The 19,480-nt window shown below is 53.2% G+C and overlaps 1 protein-coding gene across 13 annotated transcripts in view; it reads left to right on the top strand.

Annotated features, from left to right (window-relative positions):
• IQSEC1 (IQ motif and Sec7 domain ArfGEF 1) overlaps nucleotides 1-16,276 on the top strand; it is a 379,425-nt gene extending 363,149 nt beyond the window's left edge. For 8 of the 13 annotated variants that reach the window (XM_077857658.1, XM_077857657.1, XM_077857663.1 and 5 more), the window contains 6 exons: nucleotides 198-323; nucleotides 1,507-1,606; nucleotides 4,013-4,174; nucleotides 4,930-5,106; nucleotides 10,464-10,513; nucleotides 11,814-16,276. In XM_077857658.1, the coding sequence (XP_077713784.1) occupies nucleotides 198-323; nucleotides 1,507-1,606; nucleotides 4,013-4,174; nucleotides 4,930-5,106; nucleotides 10,464-10,513; nucleotides 11,814-12,365 (1,167 nt within the window). In that variant the 3' untranslated portion in view covers nucleotides 12,366-16,276. Of the gene's footprint in view, nucleotides 1-197; nucleotides 324-1,506; nucleotides 1,607-4,012; nucleotides 4,175-4,929; nucleotides 5,107-10,463; nucleotides 10,514-11,425; nucleotides 11,673-11,813 lie in introns of those variants that run through there. The other 5 variants (XM_077857666.1, XM_077857668.1, XM_077857664.1 and 2 more) reach the window with 4 other exon arrangements.
• Nucleotides 16,277-19,480: the final 3,204 nt, after the last annotated feature.

The following is a 19,480-nucleotide window of genomic DNA, read 5'->3' as shown; positions in this document are numbered from 1 at the left end:
GAGAGCTCCTGAACAAGAGTGGGGGAAGATTGCTGAGTCCAAACATGTCTGCTCTGCTGTGCACAGTTGGCAGGAGAGGGTGTTTTCAAATGCCAGGCCCACAGTCTGGGGGTTGAGTCTGCAGGCTGGACTCGCGTGCGACCCAGGCTCTAGCAGAGGGGCAGGGGGCTGACGGCAGTGCTTCCCACCCCACACAGGTGCTCTCTCTGCCCCACCGGAGACTGGTCTGCTACTGCCGGCTCTTCGAGGTTCCAGACCCAAATAAGCCCCAGAAACTTGGACTGCACCAGCGAGAAATCTTCCTCTTTAACGACCTGCTGGTGGTATGTGGTTCCCCACAGCGTGCCGTGGCTGGGAGCGTGGCTCAGGGCAGCCTTGACCTGCAGCTCTGCTCCCCGTGGGTCGTGTCTGCCTGCACTCGGGGAGAGGCACATGCGTGGGTGGGGTGCAGGCGATGGGGGTGGAGTGAGCCCTGTGGTCTTTGGGTTAGAGGAGGGAGAGTCAAACTCACAGTGCTGCCAATGGAAATAGGGCTTCAATGGCTTATGTAAAAGTCCAGAAGGGGATCTGGGCCTTCAGCCCCGACTCTTTCTAGAGGCTTAAACTGAGTCAGCAGGACTCCTTATGAGGCTGTCTCTAGGCTGTGTGGGCCCCCTTCTCTTGGCAGCCTCTGTCCAAGAAGGGAATGTCAGCCTTGGCAGCTGCAGGCTGACTCCTGCCCCCCTCCCTTGCATCCCCGGCCTCCAGTGGGATTCTCCTCATAGGAGTCTGAGCACAGGTCTCACTGCTTCCCAGGGCTGTGCCTAAGCCACTCAGGGGGTCCAGGCAGGTGCAGTGCTGTCTCATTGGCTAAACATGGGTCACCACTCACTTCACAAGACTTCTGAAGATGGCAGACAGGCAGTTCCCCAAAGGGAAACTGAGGAAATCTTGCCCAGAAAAAGGTGGCATGGATACCTAGCAACTCGGGCTAACGGTGCCCCTGCAGACAGCAGGGAGAACCTATTCTGTGGGTGTCTGTCCCCCACGCCACACGTGTCTTGCTAGAGGTCTTTGTCCCTCATCCCTACCTGCTTGAGGACTAGCTGCTCCTCTCTGATTACTGAAGTTGGAATCTGACCTATGGTTTTCTTTGTTAAGAGTCCCTGACCTCAAGCAAGTTACTTCAAACTCCTGAGCCTCTGTTTCCTCCTCCAGAACTAATCTTTCTGGCAGTTCCAGGGCTTGGGTGGGTCCTGTGCTTGTCACGTCTTTGCTAGTTTGAGGCTTCACTGCCAGCCAGGATAACACCTAGGACTTGTAGAAACAGAAGTCAGCATCCATGTCAGGATATGCATGGGCATGCAGCCCTTTCCAGCTGCCCCAGAGGCCTCCTGACCTGCATCCCCGGCCTCTGGATTGCTGAAAGTGTTCTGACACTGGGCCCATTTAGAACCCAGAACTCCCAGAGCTGCCCCTGGGCAGTGCAGACAATGTGACTCAGCCTCTGTCTCTGGCTACCCCCAGGTTACCAAGATCTTCCAGAAAAAGAAGAACTCCGTGACATACAGCTTCCGACAGTCCTTCTCCCTGTACGGCATGCAGGTCCTGCTCTTTGAGAACCAGTGTAAGTCTGTGCTGGGGGCCTGCCACGGCCTGGCCACGAGCATGTGCACTGGAGCACTTGTCCACACATGGCCGTGTGCCAGGTGACAGGAGCCAGTGTGGCAGCTCTCACCTTGTAGTCAGGAAGCGCTGCACTCCCCAGTGACCTCCCCTTCTGCCTGGTTCCCTTAGGACATCATCCCGGGGTGGCTCTCCCTCACATGCTCTTATTCCCAGCCTATCAGTTGAGAGCAGCAATAACTGGGGAGAATTTAATAACATGTACATGATGTACATAATGGTTATCACATTTACTTTTTCTGCTCCCTCTTACAGGTGGTAAGATTTCTTAATTTAGGGCAGAATGAATTTATGTCAATAAAATGTTGCCAGGAAAGTGTTGAGTAAATGTTGTAGGTGAAAAAAGAAAAATGTTGTAGGTGATATGCACACCTAAGCAAGCAAACAGGTGAAGGTTATGCCTTTGGGGCTGCAGAGGACACGATCTCAGCCCTGAGTGGAGAGCCTGGGCTCAGATGCTGCTCTGGCTCCTAATAGCTGTGTGACGTGGCTATGTAGTGTCTCCGGGCTGCACTCTCTTTGTCTTGAAGTTGGGATGATGGCAGTGCCCACCTTGTAGACTTGGGTGAGTCCGTGCACATGAAGTGCTTAGAACAGCTCCTGAAATAGGAAGCACTCAGCCAAGATTTATTCTGAGGTGCTGTTGGAAAGTTCCTTTGGGTATGAGTGGGCCAGGGAGCCTGGGGATGTCGGGGGTGGGGAGCTGACACCCCCCCGACTTTTTCTTTTGACCGGATTCTTCTCCAAAACCTTTCCCCTTTCCTCTCTCTCTCTCTCCCTGTCACATCCGTGTTGGAGGCCCCTGCGTTGCAGGCTGAGCCAGGCTCCTGAGATGGGGATAGGGATTGGGTCCTGCTGCCCTGTGGTTCTGAACTGCTCTGGGGAAGGCCTGCCCCAGTGGAGTGTCATGGTGTCTCCCACAGTGGGGAAGCCCTTGTCCTCTCCCACAGGTACCATCTGATCAGCTTTCCATCGACAGATTGAGCAAGTAGCAGGGACCTGTGGCTGGGCCATCCCAAACCATGGGTCCTGAAGGCTTGGGGCTCCTTGCCACGAGGAGCCCAGGATGCCAACCCCATCGTCTCCCCGTCTCCTGCTGCTCTGTCTGCTACCCCTCAGGCCAGAAAGTTTCCACCAGGTGGCCCTAGGGAGGGTGGTGGCACCCCACATCATCCTGACCAGTAGGTCCCCTCTGGAAGAGGCTGTGGTAGTGATGCTCACAGCAGTGGACCCCACCAGGCTGAATCCTCAGGCACAAGCTGTGCCATCATCATTTTTAGATTTCCAGGGCTTAGCCCTCAGTCCTGGACACAAGGGGCTGGCAAGAGCCCCAGAACTGACACTGACATTTCTGTGGGACCTGCCCTCATACCAGGGATCTCAAAGTGGTAGCTGTGGGCCAGTCCCAGCTCAGTTATGTTATATTCATTCCATTTATAGATTTGTTTTAACTCATCAAGCTGATACTTAAATCTTCCTATCAAAATTTTAATTATTTATAACTTATCTTAAAAACTGAGGTTTGGCATTGCCAGGCCCACATTCCCATGTGGTGGTCTCGGACTGCACGCCCCTCTCCCCACTCACTCGGTTGCTTGGTCTCATGTGGTTTGCTTCCTGCATTTAAGGAACATGTTCAAGCTTCCAAGTATTTGAGTTCCCAGCCTTGACTGAGGTCTGAGCCAAAGTGGGATTGGTGTCTGAGCCAAGAACCTGCAAACCACCAGTGGCTGATGCTTAATTCCCACTGAGGAGAGAGGTACTCCAGGGGACCAAAGCCACAGAGACCCTATAAGCTTAGAAGTGGCACCAGGCAGGTCTGTGCAGAATGACGCTGCCCTCAGCATAGAGTGCATTGGGCACGGTGCGCCCCTGACATGTCCAAGGGAACTGAGGGTCTGGAGGCCATTTGGCAGAGAGCAGAGCTCAGTATACCTTCGGAATTGTCCAAGATGACCAGATAAAACTCCCCACCCAGCACAGCACACCATTTCCGACTCCTCCTGGACTCCACCCCTGGCTACTCTCCAACCTTCAGGCAGTGACCAAGGACCTTGAATGGAACGATCCAGGCTCCATGACCTCCAGGTCAAGGAAAAATGGGGTCCTTGGCCTCCACTCAGATCAGCCACATCTGTCTCCGACTTATAGGCAGGACAACACAGACCCAAGTTGGGAGATGAGGATTTCCCAGCAGTTCCGTGGTCTGCTCTGAGGATGCTTGGCCTTCCTGGCTAGACACGTCTGCTAAGAGCCTGGTTCCCAGACTTCTTAATATTTTCTTGACCAGAAGAGAGATTGCAGAGATCACACAGGGACCCATGGATTCTTCTCTTCTCCTTCGCAGACTACCCCAATGGCATCCGGCTCACATCTGCTGTCCCCGGAGCCGACATCAAAGTGTTAATAAACTTTAATGCTCCCAATCCTCAAGATCGAAAGAAGTTCACCGATGACCTGCGGGAATCCATTGCGGAAGTGCAGGAGATGGAGAAGCACAGGATAGAGTGTAAGTGGCAGGCCCTGTGTACCAGAAGAGCCAGCAGCCCCAGCCTCTGTGGGTCCAGAGAGATGAGGTGCCCTGGCCTTGCCTGTCCTTCCCACAACCCTGTGACAGGACAGCCCACCTGCCTGGGCCAGAGGAGGTGGCCTCCCTGTGAGAGCCAGGGCTTCCAGCAGCCCAGGCCCATCCTGCTATGGGACCACATGGCATACCCTGCAAAGGCCCTGGTTTCTCAGCTGTCCCAGATAGAAGAGTTCCCAGGTTCTGGAGCTGAGCTCTTTGTGTTTGGGTGTGGTTATTATTTGTTTGTGTTCCATATCAGGGCCCAACTGACTGAGAAGGTCACAGCCGAGCTCTTCCCCTGGGTTCCATCCAAGCTGGTTATAATCCTTTCCTCTCCTGGTTCCAGGCCTCGCTTCCTGGAGACAGTGGCTATGCCCACCTCTGGCCCCCATCCAGGGCAAGGCCAGGTTACCCCTTGCTCATCTCAGACACAGACCAGTCTCCCTTGTCAGCCCTCGAGCCTACAAAGCGACGGTGTTTCCTGCAGACCCAAGGCCCGTGCCTCTCCAGCCTCCCTTCCAGGGTTTCCTCCTGATTCCCTTTTGTGAAAGACAGCATTGATACCCCCTCTTTCCTAAGGTAGACCATGCCAGGCAGATGGCAGCTGGGTGTGATGCCAAGCCTGCACGCAGGGCCCTGGTCCCTTGCCCACCCTGGGCCGTGCTCCACTCACCAGCCCTTCACTCCATCTGTTTCAGCTGAGCTCGAGAAGCAGAAGGGTGTCGTGCGGCCCAGCATGTCCCAGTGCTCTAGCCTCAAAAAGGAGTCGGGCAACGGGACACTGAGCCGGGCCTGCCTGGACGACAGCTATGCAGGCAGTGAGGGCCTCAAGCGCAGCGCCCTCAGCAGCTCCTTAAGGGACCTCTCAGAAGCGGGTAAGAGCCGGGCCGGGCCTCCCTTTCTAGCCCAGCGCATGCAGGACTCAGACCGGGCAGCGGGGCACACGTCGTGCGCCAGGAAGGCACGGTGGTGGCGGCCGGCGGGGGCCATCCCCAAACCGTAGTGACATCTGACCACACAGAGCGGGTGTCCCCTGAAGGCCTAAGGAAGCAGGACCCACTCATTAAGACAGAGCAGCCAGGAGGTTGCCCCCACTCTCCCTTTCTTCTTCTAGGGGTTCCATTTATTCTTTTATTTATTTTCTGGAAACTGCTCTCACACAGAGCGAGCCAGGCCCCGCTGATGGATGTGTCCCTTGTCCTCTGTGCTGCCGCGTCCCTGTGTTTTATGCTGATGAATGAAATAGAGTGAAGTCCTCTAAACTGTGTCTGGAAACCCCCTGTCCCGCTGTCCCTGGTCTTGCTTCCCTCATAGAGGTCTCCCTTCCCGGGGAACCCAGGCCCCCCCATCCAGCCCGGAGGCAGTGGCCACAGCTGCCCTGGGGTGTCAGGGGAAACCCCCAGCAGAACTGTGATTTTTGTTGCTGTTTCTTTGTTTCTGTGTGTGTTTATTTGCTGCCAGCCTCTTAACCCCCAAGCAAGCAGCATCTTTCAAGCCTCCCAGATTTCCCAGGGCAGGGGGTGCACCTAGAGCATCAGGGAGCTTCTACGGGCAGCCCTCGCCCAGCCAGGTCCTCTGATCTGGGGCCAGCCGCCCCTGAGTGTTGCTCCAGCCTGCTTTGCCTGCAGTCAGAGGAGCTGTGGAGTGACGTCTGCCTGCCCCCCACATCACATCCAACCAGGCAGCTTCTCCAGGGAGCAGGCTTGGGTTACAGTGGAACAGAGGTTGCAGGATGTTGGCACACAGAGGCACACAGCTATGCCAGCCCTGTAGGCCCTACCTGCCTTGAGGCCCTGGGTATCCCAGCTTTAGGAGCCTGATGAGAGGCCCTGGTTTGTTGGAGAAGACCCTCTCAGGCCGACACCAGCACCCTCCCCTCCCAGGAGCTCACCCACCCCACCCCACCCCAGACATCACCACGTGTGGCCACCTCTGGGCCCCACTACGAGAGCCTGCTCAGGACTCCATCCCATACCTGCCCTCCAGCAGTGCTGCCTCCCTTTGGCTTATTCATTTCCCAGAAATTTTTTCTCATTTTTTTCGTTCTTTTTCTTCTTTTTTTTTAAGTTAGATTTTTTCCTTTGCTTTTTTGTCTTGTCATTTTTTTTTTCCATAATAAAAATCAGAAATCCATTGCCCGCATGAGGGTTAATCCAGAGTTTCTCAACCCCAGCACTATTGACATCGAGTGCTGTGGGGGGCTGTTCTGCCCCCTGCAGTTTGTTTAGCAGCATCCCTGGCCTCTACCAATGACATGCCAGGAATACTTCCCCCGGTCAGTGATGTCTCCAGAAATTTCCAGTTGTCCTCGGGGGATGGGGCAAGGGGGACAGAAAAAAAAAAAAAAATCACCCTTTGTTGGCAAAACTGACCCTGGTTGAGAACCACTGGTTTTCCCTATAGCTTGTTAAACCCAGCTAAACATGACTGGACTGCTCTGGGCCTCTGCAGGCTGGGTGCTGGGGTCTCTGTTTGAGTTTGTGCAGTGAGACAAGCGTTGGCCTCTCTATTCCTTGATGTAGCACCTAGAGGGCTGAGGGGTCTTGTGCAGCCGCTCAGATAACAGTGGCTCTGTCAAAACTGAGGCTCCCAACATGGCCTCGATGGCCTTCATGGCCGAGCTCCTGGGAGTCAGATAGAGCCACATGCCCAGGCCCATGGCCACAGGAGAGACAGAGCTCTGAGGTTTGGCTGCTTTCCATTTATTGTTACTGTTGCCATCATCATTTGGGCATTCTGAGCTCAGAAAAACTCTAGGGATGGAGTCTTCCTGGGAGACAATGAAAAGAATCCCCAGGGAAGAAAGCCCCCTCTACCCAGGAAGCTTGGTGGCCAAGGCAAGGGGTGTTTGAGAAAGCTGCCACGGCCCCAGAATAGGAATGGGCCACCTGTGATCTCCAGAGGGAGACTGGCCAGGGTCGGCATCCATCCTGGAAGATGCTGGGCTCAGCGGCTGGAGATGGAATTCTATGCTCTGGACTGGGTCAGGGTACAGCTTTCCAGAGGCAGCGTCACTCCACCCGGTGTGGCCCTCACCAAGATAAGCTTGTGGAGAAGAGACCAGGCCTCAGGGCACCTTCTTTCCTCAGAAAAGCTAGCACTCAGTGGTTGGCATGTCACCATTCCAAGAGCAGCTACCCTGGATCTGTGATCACACATCATTCCAGGAGACCACACATCTCAGACACTGACCTTGGAGACCCAAGAGACAGCTACTGTTTGGCGCACTAGGAGGCCTCCAGGAACCCTCCCCTGCCCCCCGCCAGGATCCCCTGCTGTTCTGAGAGGTAGAGGGAGGAGTCCAAGCTGTGAGGCCTCTCCCAACACTCTCCATGTGGTCTTCCTTTGCCTGGGAACTGTGTTCGTTTCAGTGGCACCAAACACCCTGCTGACCTGATATCAAGGACCTGTAAGGACCAGGGACACAGGTGTGACTGGGCCTTATCCCCTGGCGCAGATCAGTCAAGTCATGGTGGATGCTATCTCTAAGCGCCCCACCTCCTCCTGCCCTTCCCGATCAAACTACTCTACACCAGTCTCCGGAGAGAGGATGTCTCCCAGAAGCCAATAGGACCCACCTGCCTCTGTCATTGCTCCAGGTCTTAGCCAGAGATCTGCCATGTCCTGTACCAAGGCAGCCCTCTCAGGGGAGAGTTGGCAGCTCCTGCTCGGCCCCCAGCACTGTTAAGGGCCACAGAGTGAGACCCTGGGTCAAGAGAGCCCTTGCTGCTTCCTGTGCTGACACTGAGAAGCAGGGGAAGGCTGTGAAGAGCTGTGCTGGAAGCCCTTTCCAGACATGGTTCCTGATCCTGCCCCTGGTTGGCCTGGCAGGGCCTGATCTGGTTCTGGGAGAGGCACTGGATGGGGGCTCACCTGTGGCTAGTGCAAGATCCCCAGAGGGAGTGTACCTGGAGACAGAGCGCAGGTGAGGGATAGCCTGGGTGCACGGGCAAGAGCCACCATTCTGGCGTGCTTCACCTCCATTAGTACGTGGGGTGTGCCTGCATGTGCACACCCAGACACGGGTCTGCAGTCAGCAGGTGCCTGTGAGAAGGGGCTCTGGGACTGGACTGCAGAGCGCTCCTATAGGGATACCCCACATCTCCTGCTGATTTGAGAAGTTGAAAAGATGAATCCTAAGAGACTTAACATCACTCAAAGACATCCAAGATAAAGCTGTCCTAAGTCGTGCCCACATGGGGCAGAGAGAGGAGCAAGAGGAGGGGAGTTTTGCTCCACTGGGAGAAGCAGGCCAGCCAGACAACACTGCTGGGCACTGGCAGGGGGTGGGGGCTGGAAGGATGGGGTGGGCGACTGGCCTTCCTCTGTCTCTGGCTTTCAATCAAGGGAGTCCTCTAAACTGACTTTAAAACCCCAGAGACAGCAGAGACCTGACTATCAGCATTTCTGCATGGTGCCACGATCTCCTGAGTGTCTGATGCTCATGTCCAGCCCACTTGGAGGAAGGGGCATGCCCATTTTACAGATATTGAAACTGAAGTAAAGAATCGAAGGAGCAAAAAAAAAAAAAAAAAGAATCGAAGGAGCACCAGGTGGGGCCACCTCTCCAGCCAAAGAGCCTCCTCCTGCTCCATGAGACAAAAAGCAGGAAGGAAGGTCAGCCCCTCTTCTCACACCAGCTGAAAGATATGTGACCTTCATTTTTCTTCCAGCTGGGAATAAGGGCCGGGTCCTATTTGATTCTCCCTGGAACTCAGTAATTGGTGGAAAACTGTCTTACCCTAATCTATGTAGCCCTGTCCTGAGCGAGCACTGAGGCCCTCTTACACGTGCCAGAGTCAAGCAAAGCTCCCAGCTGGACTCAGGTTCGGAGGTTGACAGGCAAAGCAAAGGGACCGGATGTTCCCGCACATCTGCTGTGGTATGTCCAGGATCATGGCTCTGTCCCAGGCACAGTCCAGTACATTCAGATGCCAGATGAGGCCTGAAGGACCCACAGACGATGCTCTCCACCCAGCACAGGGCTAGGGTGTAGGCCTCAGAGAGGCAGGTAGCAGGCTGCTAGGCTCGGCCCGGGTTCAGCTCAGAAGGCAGTGCGGCCAAGCTTCCGAGCCCCAGAGGTGAACAGGCAGACCTGGGTGTGAATCCTGCTTGCTGTGGGAACTGGGCCAGTCAGCCCACCAAGCAGAGCATGTGTCTCTTCCTTGGCATGGACGCCTGTCCTGCACTGCTACAGGCATGATACAGAGAACGACCGTGCTCGGCTCATGGCCAGGGCTGCCTGGATGGAAGCTTATAGGACGTCAAGTGGGAGGCCCCTTCTCTGTTCTCTCTTCCCATCTGCTTTCCTGAGAGCTGGTCAGAGACTGGCCCCCGAAGCTTGGGCACCCACCATTCCGGCCATCCTCGATGTCCTGCAGAAATCCATGGAGATGGCTTCTTGAGGGACTATGGAGGCCAGCACTCACCCTGGGCATCCAGAACCTAGAAGAAGACACAGCTGTCCTCTCACATAGTCAATGTATATTGAGTGCCTACTGTGTGCCATGTGCTGGGGATATTAAAAAGCCATTGGTAGGGAGCACACACAGCCGAGGGAATGCCTATAGCATCCCGGGGGGGTGGTGCCCACAGAAGGGAAGCAGGACCCTGGGCCCTCTGACCCTGACCCTGGCCAGGGCACTGCACAAACCAAACAACAGTCTCCAGAGGCACCAGCACATTTGAGCTACCCAGGAGGAAAAGACAGGACGCCAAGTTGAGTCTCCTCCTAACCATCAACCCCACCCTGCCTGCGAGGGGGGAGATGTATATGTATGAATATGCATATACATACGTATATGAAATCCACGGACAGTCAGGGCTGTGCAGGACCACATTTTGTTTGTTTTGAGCCATCAGAGAAGCTGCCCCTGTCCCGTCGTCCCCCGTTGGCAGGTGGCTGGGCTAGCCCTACCTGTGCACACGCCTCAGCACACCTGGAGGCACCCCCCCCCCCCCCACAACAGACTGCTAGTCTAGAAGAGGTATAAAGCCGGGGCTTGTTGAAGGAGATTTTTTTTTTTCTTTCTTTAAACCCCCACCCTCCCTTTTTTTTTTTTTTTTTTTTTAATATTTGTTACTGCCCTGCCACCGGCTTCCCTGCGGAGCCCGCCCTCCGACCCTCACCTGGGTCCGCGGTGGCACCGCGGCGGCGGCGGCTCAGGGCCAGGCAGGCGGCGGCCCGGCCTCGTGTCCGTGTCTAACCTCTGGTATTGCATGTTCTGGGCAGGGAAGCGAGGGCGTCGCAGCAGTGCGGGATCGCTAGAGAGCAATGTGGAAGTAAGTAGGAAGCGCCTACGTCCAGCTGGCTGTCGTGTGTCGCCTCCCCAATCCTCGGTTTATATCTGTTGTCTTTCCCCCCGTTTTTGTTCTGTTTTGCTCTCCCCCCCTCGCCGCACAGAGGCGCGGACACGCGGGCCCCCATGCCTGCCTCAGCCCGGTGCATGCCAGCTTCTCCCGCCTACATCGCCTGTGCCTCTCACCGCTTGTTGGGGCGGGGTCCGGGGGGGGTGGTTCTGGATGGATTCTGTGTTTTAGTTTCCGCTTAACCCTGCTCTCCCCACCATGGCCCCGAGCATGGTTAACATCCGGCTTCCCGGCACCCCCCACCCCCGCCGCCCCGGGGTCCCTACCTGCCGGCGCTGCTCCTGGGCGGGAGGCACCGCTGCCAGGAGCCCATGCACCCTCCACCTGTGCTGTCCGGGGTGGTTTTGCCGATCTCTTGACTTCCATGCTCCGCCATCCCCATCGCTTCCTTCCTGGAGTTTCGATTGCTGTGTGTCTGCAGTCAGGGCACCATGGACTTGCTTAGCTAGCTCGGGGGAGGAGAGCCGTGAGAGAAAGAAAACTTCAGTGTGGATTTCATGAGATTTCATTCATCTTCCAACCATCTCTATATATTACTGTTCACATCTTAACCTCAGCTTGCAGACCTTTTTGTTTCCTTCTTTTTCCTTGTTTGGTTTGCAGTAGGTAGCTGCAGTGAAATGCCTAGGCACCCCCCACCCACCCACCCAGGATGAGGTTCCCCAAGCCCCTCCTGTCCCTACCAGCAGCTTCCCGAAAGACCTCAGAGCCCACACAGAGCAGATGCCCTCGCACCCGCAGAGAGGATCCAGGAGAGCGTAGGGTGCAGTTTCAGCAGGAACGGGGTTGTTCTTCATGCTCACCAGCCCACCCCACTCCACTCAGCACATGCCGCGCACAGGCACCCCCAGGCCAATCGTTCTGATCCGAAAGTTCAGACCGCCTTCCGTGTCAGGACGAGAGCAGAAGTCACACTTGTGCTGCTGCTGCTGCTGCTGCTGCTGCGACCAGACAGGAGGGTCCCTCATCCTGTGCCCCACCTCCCACTTCTCTCAGTGGAAAGCCACTTCTGGGTCCCGGCGGCCCCCCCAGTAGCATGAGCAGAGGTGATGCTGACTCAGCCTCACCCAGTCCCGCCCTCTGCAGCCAGTGAGTTGAACTAAGGCTTAGCAGTCAGTGGGTGAACTTTTTACATTAAAAAAAAAAAAAGAATCATTCTGACATAAGTACTTTAAGATCTTTTAATTTTGATTTCTATGAATTTCCTTTTTAGGGGTCCATCATTAGCAGTCCTCACATGCGCCGGAGAGCTACATCAACACGAGAGTGTCCATCTCGCCCACACCAGACTATGCCTAATTCATCCTCCCTCCTGGGCTCCTTATTTGGGAGTAAGAGAGGGAAGCCCCCTCCCCAGGCCCACCCGCCCTCAGCCGCTCCCCAGCTGCCCCCCCACCCACCAGGCCTGCCCCACCCACAGCACTCCATGGCCAGCCACCACCAGGGGCCTGTGGAGGGCCTGCCGCAGGTGCATGGGCACCACACCCAGTACTGCCACATGCAGCAGAACCCGCCCCCCTACCACCACCACCACCACTACCACCCCCCCCAGCACATCCAGCATGCACACCAGTACCACCACGGTCCCCACGGGGGGCATCCACCCTACGGGGCCCACATGCACAGCCACCCACCGCTGCCCTCGGCCCATGCCGGCCACCCAGGCCACCCAGGCCACGCAGCGCACCACCACGGGCAGCCCCCCGCCCCGCCGCCCCCCACCAGCAGCAAGGCCAAACCCAGCGGCATCAGCACAATTGTGTAGACAGCCCGGGTGGGGTCCCAGACTCCCTGGACAACTGCACACCACACAGAGTCCTGCCCAGGGGCGGCCAGCCTCAGACCAGACCCAGGGCACTTCTGTTTCCATCTCTCCCCTCCGCTCCCCACAGCCTGGATGGAGCCCCCTGAGCCCACGGGGCTTGTGTTGTAGGGAACAGAGCTCCTGCTCTCACTTAGCATGGGCGTCCCAGGTTCCATCCACTTCAACCCCAGGGGTGGGCCTCGGCCACCATCAGCCTTGAAAACGGTGCCACTGGCCACGTAGATGTTGAACTGCCCCACCCCCACTCCAAAGCAGCCCTCAGCTCTGCTCCCTAAATGTACACGCAGATGAAAACCCAGCCTAGGAAAAGAAGAAACGAGACACAAAAACCAGAGACAGAACAAAACAAAACAAAAACCCAAAACTTGCTGCATTTATTGCTCTTTTATTGACAATGGGCAAAAAATTAAGTAGACCTGATATGGTTGATGAAAATAACGTAAGTAAACTTTATATAATATAAATATATAAATATATAAATATATATATATATATACTGTATAGGTAGTATTTGTGTGTGAAAGGAGACGTCTCAGTCCGCAAAATTAGCAATATAGACTTTACAAGGAGCTCCACTTACCTGATAGGAAGACAGTACCTTACATGAATGTGTGAGAGAGTAAACCAAAAACGTAAATGCTAGGAACAAATTCAGATACTTCCATATTTTCATAAAAAGAAGAGAAGTCCCTCCAGGACTGGCTAAGATCTTTACACGATCATTACTAACTGTGCCAAGTAACATAGCATCTAACTGTTTAAAAAGTCCAATATTGCTTTGTATAAATCCTTATTTTATTAACAGAAAACTATCATAAGTAATCAGTATTATAACTGCTCTGTTATTTCAGGTAAGCAAATAGATAAAAATGCAGTAAACTCTACAGTAGCAACTCGGGACAACTAGTTAGGAACTGGTTGTCTGAGGATATTGGTTACACAGATTCTTAGACACTTTAATGGCTGCGATAACTGTGAATTTCCATGATCCATATTTCTTTTATATGCATATGATTTAATGCACACTCATTCTGAGCCCCTCCGAGGGGGACACCCATCCACGGCAGAAGCGTTCATCTCCAACATGAAAACGGCCAGCTCCCATCCTCGTCTCCCCAACACCATAACTTACTCATCCTGTCTCCAACCGCAACAGGCACAAGCCCCTGAGCGAGTTCCCACCAGGAACTGCTCCGAACCCCAAGGCTGGTTCTAGCATGTAGCAACCCAGGGCGGTGTGTGTGTTTTCCATTTTGTTTTCTGAGCGGTAGCCGTGATCATCGTGATTCCATGTGGCCATGTGCTAGCACAACCCCCCGTGTCATCAGCGTGGCCCCCGTGACCCCGGCTGACAAGTGCCGGCCCTCGCCAGCGAAGCACCCCCCCCGCCCCCCCGCTGCCTTCTCATGGTCCAGTTAGCTGCCAGGGCATCACATGACTCTCAGCTGTGCTCTTGTCGCTTCCGTGTTGTGGTGACACCATCCGCTGCCCCGGGGCCGGGCGCCTCACGCGTCCGGTTCTGTGACTGAGTCACCCACGGGCCGTACTTTGTAGTTTCAGCCTTTCGAGCCACTGCAGCCGCCTGTGCTGTGCTCCTAAGCCGTGGGACCCGAGGACTGCCCCACGGCCCCTGCCCCGGCGGAGAGCCCTTTCAGAAAGGGCGAAGCTAGTTGCAGGACTCTGCAGGCCCGGGGCTCCGCGCTCCGTGGACGGCGTGGCGCGCCGTGGCCAGATGGCGGCGAGAGACCGAGGGGAACCCACCTGGCGGGCCGGCGGGGGTGGGGGCGGGGGGCCTGCCCGGTTCCCTCCCCACCCACCCCGTTGTCACATCATCCAGGCCACCATACCAGCAAATCTGCAAACCGAGCACTTTGTTAACCTCCACAGAGAGCAAATACAGCGATCTAGAGTTTAGCCTTTTTTTTTTTTTTTTTTGAAAGAAGTGTGACTTTAACCTGCCCACCTTTATCTTCCCATCGGTGTCGTGTTTCTCTCCCGGGCACCTGCCCGGCAGGAGAGAAGTGAAAAAGCACGGGTGTGTCTGATGTGGTCCAAGCCAGGCTGGTGGGAGGCTCCCCGCTTCCGCCAGCCGGTAAATTTCTTTGGTTTTCCCGGCAGAGTCAGGCTCCCCGAGGCATTCTCTGTCTTGCAGTTTAAAGGATGTTGTTGTTACCAGGATAAGCCAAATTGTACTGCATGCCATCTGGCGTCAGTCGTGCAAGGGCACACTCTATGTCTTGTGTATTTGCAAACTATATCAGTGTTACTGTTGACAAATAGTTGAAGTAAAGTGATAACATATGAAATATGTCGGCTTTTCTTCACCCTCTGTACCAATAGTAGAGTCTCACTGTAAACTCAAGGTTGTTCCAGAAAAGATAGGCTGTTTGGCACCAGATTGCCCTTTCCGAAGGGACAACTGCTCATGCAAAAGAACAGACGGCAAAGCCGATGGCAGGCAGTGGGGCTCTGTTCCCTGCCGTCCTTCGTGCCCCACAGACCACTTAGAACCCCCATCTCCAGAGCTGCCGTCTGTGTGTCCTGAAGCTTTGTCCCGCCGTCACGGGGCTGGGTCTAGCGAAAGGAGGTTTCTTGAACGAATTCTGTTTCTCCCCATGTTTCAGTTTCACTGAGTGTGTTGGGCTCAGGTCAGTGAGGTTTCCTCATACTTTGTGTTAAATTTACAAACATCATGGGAGGGGTTTCCAGAAGGTACATTGTTCCATTAAGGGAGCTGGAGCCACATCTCATGTTTTGGGCACCAAAAGCTTCAAACCAATTGCTGTACCCCTACCCCCCAACCCCTGTGTTGCTTTCATGGGACTGTTCTTTCTAAACCCGAGGCTGCCACAGTGTCACAGCTGTGGGGGCCCATCGTCACCCCCCAACCCCACCCCACCTCCCCTGACCCCTCCAGCCCCCTATAGGCGGCAGTAGGCTGAGCACCACAGGATGTCTGTGTCAGCCCTCACCACTGTCAGGACACACTTGGGACGCTTTTCTTGAGTCGCACAAATTGTGCCTAACAGTAATTTCTGACAGGAGTAGGAGACCCGTGAGGAAGCGGCTGATAGCATCACAGAAATCTTTTCTGGGACAACAATTAAATCATGTATTTGTAATTTTTTTTTAAGTTTACAAATGAATTGTACAACAATGTAAAAATAAAGTTCATCCTAATATGATGTGCACATCTTGCTTAAAAATGTCTTCAGTCACCCAGTATAGAGCGATTTTTCCATCACGCGCTGCATGCAGCAGAAGCCTCTTGTTTTTTCTTCACAATGATCTGAAAAGACAGCAGATACTTAAACATGACCCTAGGTGTTGACTCAGCATTCCCTATAAAGCTGTGTCTCTACAGGTAAGCATGCATCTTACAGTTTCGTTGTAAACAATCATCACCCTTCCTGCCTGAAAACTGAGTAATTTTGTAAAGTGTCTTCAATAACAACAATAACCAAGGAAGAAGCTGGCGAAACCAATCGGTGTGAAGTGGGGGTGGGGGAGAGGGCCAGGCGGGAGGAGCTGTGTACCTCTTACCCCTGCCGCACACACGTTAGTGTAACTGTGGCCACATCGAGGTCTCGCGCCAGGACCCTTCTCCTGGGAACTGTCATTCACCTTCTAGTTGTTTTAAACAATTAGCATCAGGTCTTGAATGCAGACCGTGCAAAGACTTCCAAGAGATACCTCGCTCACGAGAGGCCCGGCACCCGCTGTGTAACTTTGGGCAGAAAAGGAGTGCTTTTGTTTTAATATGCATTCTGTTTGTGAGTAGTAACAGACTCTATTGATGTAAAACCATAGCTGTGATCATGTGGAGAAATCAAATAAATCCTTTAAAACTCTCGGGTTTTTACTTTCTCTGAAAAGTCCAGCTGTTTCCCTATTGAGGGGACACAGAGAGCGCTCCAGCTAACCACTTTGGCCTGTCCTTGTCATGACTGCTGGGGCCAGTAGCTCTCCTGGAAGACACGGGACTCGTTTTAATCGAGGGTGCTGATATTAGACTCAAAACTATATATCCCAGGTCAGCTTAGATGGAAGGTTTCAAAGATATAATTTCTAGCAGCTTTCAATACATTTGAATGGTTCCATTGAGTTAGGAGCTGGCTCCTTTGGAGTGTTGAGGTGAACTGGGAATGCCAAGGGGGGAGCAAGTCCCCAAATGATAGAGGAGAGATTATTTTATGAGGTCCAGGCAGACCATTTTCCCACCTGATGGTTAATGCGATGTGCAAAATCCAGGAAGGTGACTTCTGCTTCACCTGTGAGAACAGGATTGGCTTGTGTGATTTCTCCTTTCCTGGAACCAAATTCAGCTCCAGAGAATACGGCCTTGAAATTTCCACTTCATACCTTAAAATGAAGTATAACTGGTAGATCTAATTTGTGGAAAACAAGGTTAACTTTACTGACCACAGTTAGCTGTGGCCCACACCTCATAGAGAAGTGACTTGTGATCAAAAGATATTCTCAACTTTATTTATTCTGCAACTGGATAGCCATCCCTTTTCCCGGCTACCCCAAGGCTCTTCGGGAGGTGAAGCCAGTTATTGAAATTCCCTGAAACACTTAGCTGCAGTTTTTTGTCTGATGCCACGATGCACACACAGGGCTGCACTCGCCAGCCACTTGGTGCAATGAGCTGCTAAGCCGATGCTTGGAAGTGATGATTCTCCGGGGTTTGCATTTGTCTCCTGCACCAGACTATGAGCGCCTTGGGGATGAGGGCTGCACTTGATCCACTTCTCTGTGTCTGGAGACCAACACAGGACCGGTCTCATCAAAATGCAAAATGAGCTGATGGTTGGAAGGGGGAATGGGAGGGCACAGCCAAGCTGCTGGCTGATCTTAGCGTGTGTCAATCACCACCACCATCAAAACTTTATGGAAGCCTGTTTGCTCAGCCCTTCGCCACCCTGACGTGGAGAAGTCTAGCTGGAGACACACATGACACTGTCAGACTTCTGAAGAGTGGTTCACACCGGCCGTTTCCAACCCTCATTTTATTGAGCCTTGGGCAGCTTTCGGTACTGTTCACACACTCCTTGAATGACTGTTTCCTTCGTATCTTCCATCCCACTCTTCCTCTCCATGGACACCCTCACATCCTCTTCACAGGCTAATGCTCCTCTGTAGAGCTGTGCAATGTTGGTTTGAGGACCAGACCAAGTCTCTTCCTTTACTTCTGTCTCCAGGCCTACTGACAGCCAACCTTCTGTGTACCCACAGCTTCCAAATTTGAGTGACCAGCCCAGACCTCTCTTGTGAGCACTGTGTTCCCTTGGATCTTTCAATCATGCCCCCAAGTCTTGACGTCCGCCACCAGCTTCGTGGTCTCAGACACACCTGAAACCAGGGGCCCTGCTGTGTTCCCTTTTTGGGCAGATGGCACCACCATTGAGTCACACAAACTGGAACTTAACTGTTCTTTTTTTTTTTTTTTTTTAAGTATTTATTCATGAGAGACACCGAGAGAGAGGCAGAGACATAGGCAGAGGGAGAAGCAGGCTCCCTACAGGGAGCCCGACATGGGACTCCATACGCAACCACAGGATCCTAACCTGAGCCATATGCAGATGCGCAACCGCTGAGCCTCCCAGGTATCCCCAGAACTTAACTGTTCTTTACATCTGTCCTTTCCCTTGACTTTCCAAGTCCATTCTGTCACCAAGCCCTTTAGATTTTGGCCTCCGACATGTGGAGTCCATCCCTTTCTGCACATCTCTCCCCTGGCCTAGAGCTCCCTGACTGGTCTCCCAGCTGCCATAACAGGCTCCCCCAAAACCCATTCTCCATGTGGCATCAGAGGAATCTTCTTATGGGGCAACCCACTTAAAGCCAAGTCAGTGGCTTCCTATTGTCCTTAGGATTAAAAAAATAAGAAGATCCTTAACGTGGCCTTCATGATCTGACCCCATAACCCTCACTTTCACCTTGCTCTCCAACCTTTCAGGTGCCCAGGCAAGCTGTGTTTCCTCCTGCCACTGGGCCTCCCCAACGGTGGAATGCTTTTCCTCCCATCTTTGTGTAGTTAGTTCCTACTTCATACAACAAACTGTAGTTGAGCCATTAGTCTCTCTGAGATGCATCCCTTGTAGCTGTATAGTCAATGGTGTGATCATTTTTGCGACAGCAGAAGTCACCAGGTCAGGACAGTGGTGGCTCTTGCACCCCGCTGTCATCTCCACACGCCGCACAAGCAGAACTGCCATGAATGTTTTTAAATAAATAAACACCCTAGGACCAAAGATGGAACTTAGCGCTAAAATGCACAATGCAATTTAATGGCTCAATATGAGAGCAGAGATCTTAGGGAAGCTGCATGGGGCCAGGGTACTGGGGAGAGGCCAACCAGTACTACTGGCATTCCTCACTACTTCCAGGAGCACTTGGGACAGTATTGGAGGCTTTTATTTTGTGTTTTAGCTTTCACCAAATGTGTTTTAACATTTAGAGCATTTGGAGTGAATAGACTCGTACAAAGGGAAAATCCTCACCTTTAATCCCACCACCCAAAAACAGTTATAACTATTAGGTCTACTTGCTTTCTCTCTTCTCTTCACACGTGTTCTTAGTTACCTGCTTCAGATCTTCTGTATGTGTCCCAAAGTGTCTATAAGTGTTCTTTGGTGCCCATCGTGAACAAATAGTTCACAAGCAACAACTTGTAGGAAATGCCAGATTAGACAAAGCTAAACTGGTTTTTTTACCACAGGACTTCTCAGAGCCTTTGAAAGGATGATGTGCATTGGGACTCTCTGAAATCTGTGCCGTGTTTCCCAAACTTACCTGAGCTGTGGAACTCTTGCACTCTATAGCATACGGTTTAGTAACCAGTCTGTATGTAAATTTTATTCTTTATTTCCCCTTAGTACAAAAGACTCAATGGTTTATAATGTCTGCGTAATGGCCCATCAGATGGATGTTCCATGATGTACTTGACACATAGAGAGTGTTATTTTAGTGAGCAAGGAACAGCCAGAAGGACATCATAAGAGTTCTGAGTGGATTTGGTGGTTCTGGTAAGGAGGTGAGCCCTGGAGAAG

This window comes from Canis aureus, chromosome 19 (genome assembly GCF_053574225.1).
Source record: "Canis aureus isolate CA01 chromosome 19, VMU_Caureus_v.1.0, whole genome shotgun sequence".
Classification (NCBI taxonomy): domain Eukaryota; kingdom Metazoa; phylum Chordata; class Mammalia; order Carnivora; family Canidae; genus Canis; species Canis aureus.
Note: the sequence above shows the minus strand (reverse complement) of the source record. Positions and strands in the feature narration are given on the sequence as shown.